We start from the raw sequence: 12,428 nt of genomic DNA on the forward strand, positions 1-12,428 counted from the left end.
TCCAGAATAAGATGATTCCCCTCCCAAATATCAATCCTCTGTGTCAGAGGCACCAAGGTAGCTCTTGGCTCAGCCCGTCATGTAGCCAAGCTTAGGAGCATAGTTGTTCCCTCTCCTACCCCTTCCACTGCAAGACTGGGCCTCTCAGGAGGGCAGAGTTTTATCTTTAGGGCTCTAGAAGAGTGCTTTGTATAGTTTGTAGGTCCTCAGAAATATGAGCTGAGGATTCAGCCTATGTTCAAGGAGTTTACACTAGAATACCTTAAGCTAGAAGGTCAGCCCAACCTCCCCCAGGCACTTCCAGGGCTCTGGGGAGGAGACTGCAAGGGGCGGTTCCTGCTTAGCTCCAAGAGGGTAGGGCCTTAGTTCCGTTTCTTCAGTATCCCCAGCCCCTTGAACTGTCCTGGCAAGGAGTGTTACTCAGTAAATGTTGGGTGGAAGAATGACCACTCCTGTGGTTGGGGGTGGGGTGGGGTGGAGTGTTGGAGGCATGACTGATATTTGCGCTATTCCAGAGGTTGGATCCACTAGCTTCTTCCCTGAGTCCAAGCTGGGCGTCAGTTTCCTCAGTTGTAAAACGGGGGCAGGTAGCCTTGACTTGCTGGGTTCCCAGGTCCATCGGGAAGCTACAATGAGAGGAAGTGGCAGGACGAAGGGTACTACAAATAAATGCCATAGGCTGATACTGCTGTGCTGAACTTCCCAAGCCTCTTCAAACCCTTCACTCTGGTGCGGGCTTCCTTGGACCCAGTCTGGCTCTCTGCTGTGGGCGACCAGGCTGACTTACCCCAACACCTGGGGCCGGGTAAGTTTGTGGGAGGCAGGAAAGTGCTCAGTGGGCTCCGCCCCTGACAGCTCCGGGGGCTGGGCGCCGCTCGATGCTAAGACCGGGCGGGGCAGGCCTCCGCCCTCCGGTACCGCGCGCACGCGCCCACGGCCACGGCCACGTCCCGCCGCGAGAGGGGGCGGAGCGAGCGTGCGCGGCGGGCGCGCGCAGGCTCCGCGACCTAGCCTGGAGCCGCCTGCGCGGATCGGCGTCCGCGGCGGGCGGCCGCTGAGGTGAGGGCTGGGCCGGAGGAGAGGCGTCCCCGCCAGGGCGGCCTCACGCGCGCTGAGGGCCTGGAGCCTCCGTCTGTCCGGGCGCGACCTCAGGGGTCCCCGCGTCCCCTTCGTGACCCCCGCAGCCCAGGGCGCTCTTTGCATCTCGTCTCGCCCACAGCTGGGTCCAAGGGCCCGGCTAGGTCCAAGGGCCCGAACGCGACCTTGGACCAGCCTACCACCCCGCGTTGCCCCGGCTTCGGCCACGGGGCACGCCCCGAGCCAGAGGAGCCGGAGCCAGGGGTGGAGGGTGGGGGTTGGGGAACTGAGGCAAAAACCGCACTTTAGCTCCGCCCCTATCCCTGGAGGCCGCGCCTCAGCCGTGGCTGCAAACTTTAGATTCTCTTAAATTACGGAGGTGTGTGAGGCCCCGTGAGGTCATGGCTGAAAAGAAAGGAGCTGGGTAAATAAGCGAGGCGCGAGTGAGCAGGGCTGGAAGCGCAGAGTGGGAGTCCGCGCACCTCAGTCCCGCGCAGGCCTGGGTCTTTCCGCCGCTCACTGGCACCGAAGTTTAAGGGCCCGGCCCACTGCCGCGGCGCAAGTGAGCAGCCTCAGGAAGCCTCGCTGGCTAGGGTCAGAGACGACCACCCCCGGTCTCTGACCCGAGGAGAAACCGATGTCAGCCACAGGGGCTGTTTCAAAGCTAGTTACAGAGGCTGGAACCCTCCAGGAAGAGTACTGTCCAAGAACAGGGGCATAAGCACAGCCCCAGTGAAGAGTTGACATTATGAGGCCGAGTTTGGCTTCTGATTTCCGTAAGCGGTAGGACGAGGTAGAGGTGCAGCCTTGTGGTGAGGAGGGAGTTCCTGTAGAGGCCCTAGTGGGCTTTCCCCGAAAAGGGAACAGTCAGGGCACGGTGCCCAGCTCAGTGGTGATTTTCTCTCTGCCCCCAGCACTGGAGTACTTGGAGCATTTGGTCCCTGCGGCGCTGGATGCCATGAGTTGCTAAAAGTGAGCCTGGCTTTTCAGGTGAGCTTCCTCGGCCCTTCTCCTGCCCTTTCTCTTGAGTATGGGGAAATACACTTTGCCCTGCCTCCCTCCTGTGCTGACCTAAGCTCTGGGGTGCATTTTCCCTCTCTTCTGAGTACTTTAGGAGGTGAGAGGAAGAGGGAGGTGGGAACTAAGTTCCTTTGAGGTAGACGGGGAATGTGCAGCCGAGAGGGTAGGTCAAAGTGAAGGATGGTCACTCTCAAGGCAACTGAGACCTAGCTGCTGAGTAAGAGCTTCCAGCTGAGAGCCTTGGGCTCAGAGATGTCCCAACATGGATTAAATGCTTGAGCCTTTCTGGAAATCCTGTCACTTGGGAGAAGAAAGTGAAAATGGCAGCCTGGAGTCAGACTGCCTGAGTTCCTAGTGCCTGCATTTTGGTCCAAGTCTTTCTATTTAGTACCTGTGTGACCTTGGGGGAAGTCTCTTAACTTCCTGATCCTTACCTACCTTGTTTTGAGGATTAATAAAGTAGCTGTGTTTCAACATTTGGATAGTGCCTGGCATATAGTAAGTACCGTAGATTAGTACACTATAGTAAGTGAAAGATTTATCGTCATCATCATCATCACCAAGGAAAATAGGAATGAAACTAACTGGAGGCAAGATGAGTAGGATGGCCAATGCATCCAAAAAAAGCACAACTGTGGCGCAGGAACAAGGATGGCTAAGACCAGTGTGATGCACCTCCATGCTATGACATCAAAGGTTTAGGAGTTTAGTTTGCCTCTTTGTTAAGGCAAACACTATGTGTATGTTGACTCCAAAGACCATTTTTCAGCAAAAAATTTTGACACCCAGAACCCACAGGGAACAAATTATTCCATAGAGCTAAATTTCCCATAGGGCTGAAGCATTGATTTCCACCTCCCAAATCTTTTAAATTTTTGTTTATTTATATTTTAGAGCAAGAGTGCACGAATGGGGCAGAGGGACAGAGGGAGTGAGAGAGAAAGAGAGAGAATCTCAAGCAGCCTCTACACTCAGTGGAGCCTGATGGGTTCGATCCCAAGACCCCGGGATCATGACTCAAGCCAAAATCAAGAGTTAGACACTCAACCTACTTAGCCATCCTGGTGCCCCAAATCTTTTAAATTTTAAATACTTGGAGTGAGAATATTCCTCCAGTGGGTCACATGTTTCCCTTCCTCTTTAAACTGCTGTGATTTTCCACCCCCCCTGGGGGACTCAAATCAAGCCCTTTGTATAAGAGGGTTGGGCTTCTGGCCCCAAGCTTCATAGAGGGCTGGACATAGAGGGCTGGACAGTCTGCCTTGAATGGCTCACACACCAACCTCTATGTTGTGTTCCTGGCCCTGCTTTTGGATAGCTTCTCTGTTTCTTTGTTGTTGTTGTTGTTTTCCTTGAAATGAGTGTCTTTATTGCTTGTAGCATACAAAAAGGAGGAATGAGGAAAGGCCAATGGGGAGGAGGGACAATTGTCAGATAAACGACATAAACACAAAAAGGAAAAAAAGACACCCTCACCTCACCCCAGGATGCCTTTCCACAAACTACCTAGTAGAGAAGGTGGGGTGGCAAGATCAAAACTACAAAAACTAATTCTAAACACCTGGAGATGCTGATGGGGAGAGGGACAGGGCAGCAAGTGGACCCAGCTGTGGCTCCCTCTAGGTTGGCACCCCTTCCCCACGGGATGAACTGCTTGGGCCAGGGATAAGCAATTGTTCTCCCTGGTGTGTTTCCATTTCTAACAAACTTGTCTTCCTCCTCTTTGTTTCTAATCTGTGGGCTGGAAAAGTGGGATGAAGCTTGTTAGTACCATTGGCTCAAGTCTGGGAAGCACAGTGCTGGACTTTGTTCTGGCTGCTTTGGCTGATTTGATCCGATCGTTCCTTGGTTCTGGATGGGTGAGCTTGCTGGATAGCAAGATTCTGAGGGCCCGATGTGCTTCACAAAGGAGAGTTTCCTATGAAAGTCTCTTCCTGTGGTACATTTTCCCCGTGGGGTTTTGTTCCTTATGGTTTCCCTATTTGTTAATAAATGATTGGACCCTGGCGCTTGCCCATCCTCCCTCTGATAGTGGTCCATGAGGCTTGGGGAAGCTGGGCAGGCAGTGTGGCTCTGCTATGGGAAGGAAGAAGTAAGGTAGGGAAAAGGCAAGCTGGCTTTCTTGCCCATCTTGAGGGAGGCTGGTCAGGGCTGGGAGTATGTCCATAGCTGACTCACTCCTGTTCACCTCTATGACTCAGTTTCCCCAGGTGTGACCAAGGCTGCCAGCTGACAGGCAGAGCTGTTCTGAGAGCCTCAACAATTGTGATTAAGAAATAAAGAGGCTTGCGGCTTCAGTCATCCTTTGTAGCTCTCTTCTAGGTCACTTCTGTGCGTAAACACCCTGGTCCCTCCTCCTCCTGGGTCAGAGCACCCAAGGCAGGGCTGAGGTTGGGCCATAAGTGGCTGGCGGGCAGGTGGGCACATTGGTCAGAGCAGGCTACCAGCCTCCTCTCCCTCCTGTCTCTTTTGCAGCTGTCTTGGGGGCACAGTGTCGGGGGCACAGAGCCATGTCTGACCTGCTTCTCCTAGGCCTGATTGTGGGCCTGACTCTGCTGCTGCTGCTGACACTGCTGGCCTTTGCTGGGTACTCAGGGCTGCTGTCTGGGGTGGTGGTGAGTGCCGGCTCACCCCCCATCCGCAATGTCACTGTGGCCTACAAGTTCCACGTGGGGCCCTACAGCGAGACTGGGAGGCTTTTCACCGAGAGCTGCAGTGTCTCCCCCAAGCTCCGCTCCATCGCCGTCTACTACGACAACCCCCACATGGTAAGGAGCCTCCTGTTCCCTGGCTGCGGTTCTGCCCCATGGATGGACATGGGGCCGGGGGGTTGTAGTTTCTGAGGAAGGGGTGGGAAAATCTGTGATCTGGTCCTGCAGACAACCTCTTCTCTGAGCTTGAAGCTCCTTCCAGATTTAGCTTGGACTCCTGTGCCAGGCATCCATATGCTCCTTTCTATTTGCCCAGGTCTGGTTCTTGGCTCATAGCTACCCATAGCTACCCATGGACTTCTGACTGCAGGGGGCCACAGCATTGTGTGTCTCTAGTTTCTGCCAAGGCTTTCGTCCCCTGCCTCCTCTTGCTGTCCCTCCCTCTTCCATCCCCATTTGAGGCCAGTACTCTAAGGCCAGGCTGTTCAGATTCTGCCTCTCTTTGGGGTCATACCTTGTTGTTTCTGTGCCTTCCCTCTTTTAGCTTTCCTGCTGTGGCTGCAGCTCCTGTGGGCTTGAGAGGGCAGGCCCTGGGCATGGGGCTTAGAATCCTACCTCTTCAGCCATTTTGGTGACTCCTGCCTTAGTCATATGGCATCTCTTTGGATGTCAAGCTGCCTGGTTGCAGGAGGGCCTGGTGGAGAGGAGGGGGCAAGTGGAACCAGGTGAGCTCCCCAGAATGTCTAGGATGCTGGGCTCACAGACGAGCCCAGCATCACTGGCACCCTGTGGGTGTCTGGCTGTACTTACAGCCTGTGGTGAGTCAGGGCTCACCAATGTGGCCTCCTGCCATGCCATGGGGTGGTACTGCCCACAGCTGCATGGGCTGGCAGCTCTGCCAAGAGTTCTTCAGCCTTCAGCTTGGAGCCTTGGCAAACAGGCCATTGGGAATCCCCAGCTCTGGTTTCCTTGTCTGAAGAGCTCAAGTAGGCAAGGCCTATAGCCTACCCACTGTCTGCTGACCAAGCCTCACTGGAGTACTTCGTCGAAACAAGGGTGTACTGACTGTCTGTGCCAGGTTCTGCATGACGTCTGCACTCCAGAGATGAACAGACCTGGCCCTTCCCTCAAAAACTTTCATGTGTTTGGCAAGTCAGCCCCATGCAAATGAATTTCTAATAGCCGCTATACTCGATGCCCACAGAGCTTTGAGCTGTGCATTTGGGGAGGGTGCTCAAGTCTGCCTAAGAGGCTTAGAGAGGAGGTGGACTTTAGCTGGGACGTCTCCCATGAGTAGAACTTTGCTCTGCCACGAAGGGCCTCCTGACTGAGGGAAGTACAGCAGTAAAGGCTTACAGACATGGGATGACAGGGGAAGTGTGGCCAGTGGACATGTGTGGGTGAAGAAAGTGGTAGAAAGGTTCACTGGGCCAGGCAGTGGGAAGAAGAGCAGGTTGGGAGGCAAGGCACAGCACAGTTTGCCCCCTGTGACTTAGGAAGCTAACTGGATGGCAGGTGGAGGAGAGGAGGAGATGAGACAGGGAGGCCATTGAGGAGATTGGGCTGGGCCTAGGTGAGAGGTGACATGGCCTGGTTGAGGGATGAATAGATGATGAGGATTTGAGGTCACATGGTTGGGAGATGGCACTAAGTGGGAGTCTAGAGCACTGGAACCTTAAGTGGCATGGGGCAGGTGCTAGGCTTCGGGAAGCTCCTGGACCAGATGCCCGACCCCGACCCTTGCAGGGCTCCGTTATGTAGGTCCCTGCCCCTCTTATATGCCCTCCCCTGGTCTCTGCCCCTCTTTCCTCACCTGATCCAGTTAGAGACTCTGCAGGCCTCAGTGGTGGGAAGGAGGAGAGTCCTTGCAGTTGCCTGTTTCCTCATCAGCATGTCCTGTTCCTAAAGAAGCATGTTGCCACTTGGGTTGGAAATGCTAATTCCAGGATGGGAAAGAGCCAAAGCAGCAGTATACCTTGAGGTCAGTGCTGGAGGCTGGTCCAGGGAAGAGTGAGGTAGAAAAACCCTGGCATGTAGTGCTCTTCCCATGGCCTTCTAGCCCAGTCCTCCATACAATTGTCCTTGAGGTCAGGTGGCCTTGGGTGTCCAGGGTTGGCTGGGTGCAGCCTGACTTGGGTGCCAGTCTTGGGGGACCACAGCCTGAGAGTATAGCCTCAAGGCTGGCAGCCCTGGGTTCTGATTCTGTCTCATCACTGTCGTGCTTTGGATCTTGATCGTGTCACATAATCTCTCTGGGCCTCTGTTTCTTCGTCTATAGAGCTGTGTTAAGATATCTGCTTCATAGGTTGTCTGGCAAGAATTAAATTAAGTGACACAGGTGAGGCATTCATCCTACAACCTGGCCCTCAGTAGCTGTTTAACAACAACAAAAAGGGTGGACAAAACATTCATATTAATTAGGTACACTGAGACATTAGGCTGAGCTCTCATGACCTAGGCCTAGACCTTGGCCTGGCTGTGGACATCTGGCTGGCTCAGAGGACAAACGTATAGGTCAAAGTGGCCCCTCTGATCCTGTTCCTCTCAGTCCTGGGTCACTCTAGAAGATACTGTGTCCACATTCAGAGCTGGGTTATACCCTGACACCTGGGATGGCTCAGGGATGCTTAGTCTCCACCTACTCTTAGAGTTGGGCAGTATATTTCTGCCTAGAAGAGATTCTCACAAAAGCTTCAGGGAACCATGGACCCTCAGACTTCAAGTGCTCATGACTATCACAGACTATCTGGTCTCTAAGGACCTAAGGCCACAGGTTCCACAGTGCTTATGTTATAGAGGAAGAGACTGAGGATCATATAGCAAGAGTTGTATTGATCTCACACAGTTCACGCATGCTTTTTTTTTAAGCGGTATTTGAACACTTGATCTATGCCATGCTGCTGGGCACTGGGGCACCTCGGGGACCAAAGGGCCTAGCCCTCAGGACCTCTCAGTGTGGGTATATCAGGGGACCCTGGGGGAGAAACCCCACCCAGTCCTGGGGAAGACTAAGAATCCAAGCCTTCTCCCTCGGCTGCCTCCCTAAGCAGTGTCCAGCATGGGGCCCTGTGTATTTGTGGTTCACAGAAGGAAGGGACAGGATCTAGGTTGCACTGTTGTGTGGCCCATCCCCACACCCTCTCCCTCTCCCAGCTGAGCACAATGGGGGCCAGAACCTGCTTCTGTGTGAATGTAGGGAGGAATGAGGCTATTTCAGGCTCTGTGAGTGGGACAGGGAGTGACCAGGTGAGAGGTGGCCACCTGCTGTCATTGCTGCCCTCCCCCATAATGTGTGGACTGACAGCTCTCTAGCCACTCCCTTTCTAGGCCTCAGCTCCTGGCCTCAGCTGGGCAGGAGGACGCTGGTTTCTGAGAAAGGCCTGGTGGGGCCTCACTTGGCTGTGGGCCCAGGAGTGACACCGGAAAGGGCACCACTGAGGCGGGGTCATGGCAATTGCTGTGGACTGTTTTGTGTCAAATGCTGTTTGAGCATATATATCTCATCAGCTTTGTGTCCTGGATTTGTCAGCATATATATGTCAGTCAACTCCAGATCCTGGAGTTCTGTATGGGAGGAAGTTGCAGGGTCTGGGGAAGTGTTGGGCAAGATAAAGGATTCCATTCTCTATCCCTGAGGGCCTTTGGAGAGGTAGGACGAGGAATGAGGGAGCATGTGACAGGAAGTGGACAGACCCTGGCAGTGACTCATAGGTGTTCCTTCCCTCTCCAGGGCCCAACATTCTTGGAGTGCAGCCATTTCTTCTTCTAAGGACCAAGGGAGGGAGTGCGTTCCAGAGTCAGTCACTGATCTGTGCCTGCTCCCTTCCCTCAGTGCACAAGCATGTGAACACACACATACACACACACACAGATCCAATTCTGCCCTTGTAAAGCTGGAGAAGGGTCAGAACTGCTCTGCTCTCAGCCCTGCTTCTGAGGTGCAGTGTGGGGGTCTGGACAGTGACTTTAGCCTCCCCTCCTTGGCCTGGTCCCTCTGGGAGCCTTGGGTGTTGGTGGGAGGGAAGGAGCTGGGAAGAAGACCCCTGGTGGCTCACTTGATCCTGGCCAGCTCTGGCCTGTGGATAGGCTGTACTGGCTCAGCTGCTCTCACCATGCCCATGGATCTGTCCTGTGTGCCAGCCTGGCCCTCCACCTGTTGCCCCACCCTCTGCTGCTACCGCCTCCACTGCTGTTTGGGCCTTAAGCAACCTGTCTGCCTGCCCTTGTGGGGAGCCTGACTGAGGCAAATGGGGCGTGGTAGCCAGTTCAGTTTACCTGGCTGAGGCCTAGGAGAGGGTGCTTGCCCTAGGCATGGGGCAGATATGGGAACTGGTGGTGCTTGGGTTCTGCCTTTAGTAAACTAGACTGTATTGAAGCTCCTTTTTTCTCTTGAGTCCACTGAAAGCCAGCTTGGGACCACCACGTCTGCAGGGGCTAAGGCTGGTAAGAGTATGGATTTAGGCCTGTGCTGCACTTCCCCTTCCCCTTTAGTGTGTTTGGGGATGGGGCGTCCTGCACTCCCAGGAGACATTGAGACCACATGGACCCTGGGAAGGAATGAGGGAGTGGGATTTCCCAGGGTTGACCCTTGACAAAGGGCAGTGGGAATGTGGGCTAGCTGGTGTTTCCCAAAGCCCAGACCATTCCCTACCTCAGTTACCTGCGATGATTTTCTACTAGATGGAGTCCAGGCTTTTGCTCTATAAGCAGTTTAACTGTGTGGGGCAGCCCTGGAAAGGCACACCCTCTCTTCTCAGCAGAGCTGTCTTTGGTAGGGAGGAAGACTGAGGTGTGGTGTAGGAAGAGAGGGCTTTGGACTCTTTCTGAGTTTGAATCAAGGCCCCACTGCTTCCTGGAGTGTGATTCTGAGTGAGTCACTTGGCCTTTCCAAGAATCTCTACCTCAGGGGTTTTATTTCTCTAAGGACTAAGAAATAAGGGTAAGGCCCAATACCTGGCCCCCAGTAGATGCTTAGCACTCTTGCCTACCCCCACCCCCATGCCTCATGTCACTAGAACTTTGTACTTTTGGGAACCCTGCTTGCCTGCCTCTGGCCTAGCCTCCTGCAGGTAGCCTAGGCCATGTGAGGAGGTACAGCATAGAGAGAGTCCATTGTGCAGGCCATTCCTAGCCAAGCTAGGCCCTCAGGGATAGAGAATGGAATCCTTTATCTTGCCCAACACTTCCCCAGGGCTGTGGCTGCTCTGTTCCCCTTGGGGGGGGGGGTACCAGTGCAAGTGAAGGGCATTGTTGCTGTTTCTCCCCTTACTATGGGCAGCTCTGGGCTGGATATGCTGACCAGGGAGGAGTCAAGGCAGCCCTCCAGGCCTGAGATTGGCAAGCATTGCACCTCTCCTTGTCAGATGTTGCAGGTTATGGACCTAAGGCTGGCCATTTCTACTGACCAGCCATTGACCCCAAAATGGGCCAGCTGACACCATTTTCCTTTCCTGGATCCTGGAAGATAATCAGTCTTGTCCTATTTCCAGTGAAGTCTTGGCCAGACAGGAACCTTCTTTTCTTCTTCTTTTTTTAAATGTTTATTTATTTGTTTTGAGAGAGAGTGGTCATGTGTGTGGGAGGGAGGGGCAGAAAGAGAGAGAGGGAGAGAGAGAATCCCAAGCAGGCTGTGTACTATCAGTGCAGAGCCCAACATGGGTCTCAGTCTCACACACTTTGCGATCATGACCTGAGCCAAAATCAAGAGTCAGATGCTTAACTGACTGAGCCATCCAGGCACCCTGGGACCCTCTTTTCACTATGGCTTCACCAATAGGGTCAACCTGTTACTGCAAGACCTCTCTGGAAAGGGTAGTGGGGCCAATTTGTGCCCAGAAGCTTTAGATTCCAAGCAGACCACCCTCTTCTCCCATGCCAGAACTCAAGAGGCCTCATAGCTCTTGTTCTAGGCATAAGTACCCTGAGAAATGACTGCTACAGGGAGGAAAGGGAGCAAGCAGATGGAACTAAGAGGCCCAGGCTGACCTCCTAGGGCCGGGCCCAAATAGAGACATTGTATTGAACCAAGGTGGGTGGAGTTTCTAGCTATCAGGACATTCCTTTATCTTCTAGGCTCCTGACAACCTCAGTGGGCCATTCTCTTGGAGGTGGGCATGGGCTCTCCAGGGAGCCCAGGGAAGCCTTCCCCTGCTCCTAAGCCAGCTTTGCCATTCCCCAGCTAGCCTTAGGGCCTGTTCCCTCTTCTTGCTGGTGCCTAGTTCAGCTGCCTCCCGGCTCCAGCTTGGTACAGAGCTGCTTAGTAGTTGGTGGACTTGCTGAGTAACCACTTAGTTTGCCCCTTAGCCACTGGCCAGGGTAGAACAGGGTAGAGGTGGTGGGTGGGGGAACAGGAAATGTCCTCACTTGTGGAAATGAGGGGTTGCTCAGACAGAAAGGAAGAACCTGTGGCTAACACACCTTCAAGATCTCAGAAGTCGTGCCTCCTTATTAGCTGCTTCCCTTTCCTTTGATGAGCATTCCTCTTTTCAAGTTGGAGGGAGAAAAGTTTTGCTCATGTGCAGGGCCCCTGTGTGTACATGTGTGTGCATGTGTGTGCTGTTGCTGAGCACAGCCCAAGAACTTAATGTGTGGACAGGATCCTGGGCCATTTTGTCTAGAAGCCTAGAGTGGTGGGGAGAGATGGAGAGGCTGTCAGTTACCATGCAGCACAAGGCCTGCTCCTTTGGGTGAATGTTTGGGATCATAGAGGAAGAGCTGCTCGGCAGAGAGCATCAGAAGGCTTTGAGTAGGAGGGTTGAGCTGAGTCTTGAAGAATGGGCAGGAGTTGCCCAGGCAGAAGGAACTCTGGAGTAGGGTGAAGAAGGACACTCTAGGCAGAGGAAGTAGCTTATGCAAAGGCAGGAAGCATGGGAGGACGTGGCATGTCTGGGAAGCTGCAAATAGTTCTGTGTGGGTGTGTGCGGGGTTGTGGTGGGAGAGGAGGTTGGCAAGGTGGGCTGGGCCAGAACCTAGATTTGTCCCTCCCTCTGCCACTCAGATGCTCATGGGCACCTGCCCACCTGGGTTCTGGCCCCTGCTGGGGCCTTGGGGATGCAAAAAAGGAGTGTTAGGTGAATGTGTGGACAAATCTAGGCAGTATTGTGTGGACGACGTAAGGCAATGTTGCATGCTGGGCTCGGGAATTTCATCCTAGAGCTGAATTGGGAGCCATTGAAAAGTTCTAAGCAGGGTGGTCATGGGTGTTGTGGTGCTTTTTTGGGGATTGAGGAGGATGTTGAGCTGGGAGCTCCATGAGGGCTGCTGAAGTGATCCCAGAAAAGATCCTGGGACCCAGTCCCAGGTGGGCCAGAGGTGATCAGGTGACCTTCCATCCATTTCTCCATCTAACCTATATTGAATATTTCTTTTGTGTATCCTAAGTTGCTGGGGTCTGGATCATGGTGATTGGTATTACAGCAGGCACTGTCCCTTGGTCTGTCAGCAGGAGGCCTTGCTGGTATATCCAGTCTCAACCCTTTGGTGTGAATGGAGCAGTTGCACCATCTGTAGACAAAAGGTGGTACTGCACTTGCCTGGGTTGGGTGGGAGGAGTGGCCAGCTGGCTAAGTGACTGCTTCCAGGTAGAGTTGATGGAGGCAAGAGTTTACAGCAAAATGTTGGGGGGGGGGGGGTGCCACGGAGCTACCCTGAAAGACTCCCCAGGAGGGTGCTTGAACCTGA

The 12,428-nt window shown here is 53.8% G+C and overlaps 1 protein-coding gene across 2 annotated transcripts in view; it reads left to right on the top strand.

Annotated features, from left to right (window-relative positions):
- The first annotated feature begins 615 nt into the window (after window positions 1-615).
- The window catches only part of TEX264 (testis expressed 264, ER-phagy receptor), a 30,694-nt gene continuing 18,881 nt past the window's right edge, over window positions 616-12,428 (top strand). The window contains exons 1-3 of one of the 2 annotated variants that reach the window (XM_042929525.1): window positions 616-805; window positions 1,992-2,067; window positions 4,573-4,865. In XM_042929525.1, coding sequence (XP_042785459.1) covers window positions 4,608-4,865 — 258 coding nt within the window. In that variant the 5' untranslated portion in view covers window positions 616-805; window positions 1,992-2,067; window positions 4,573-4,607. Of the gene's footprint in view, window positions 806-1,368; window positions 1,502-1,991; window positions 2,068-4,572; window positions 4,866-12,428 lie in introns of those variants that run through there. The other variant, XM_042929526.1, reaches the window with a different exon arrangement.

This window comes from Panthera leo, chromosome A2 (genome assembly GCF_018350215.1).
Source record: "Panthera leo isolate Ple1 chromosome A2, P.leo_Ple1_pat1.1, whole genome shotgun sequence".
Classification (NCBI taxonomy): domain Eukaryota; kingdom Metazoa; phylum Chordata; class Mammalia; order Carnivora; family Felidae; genus Panthera; species Panthera leo.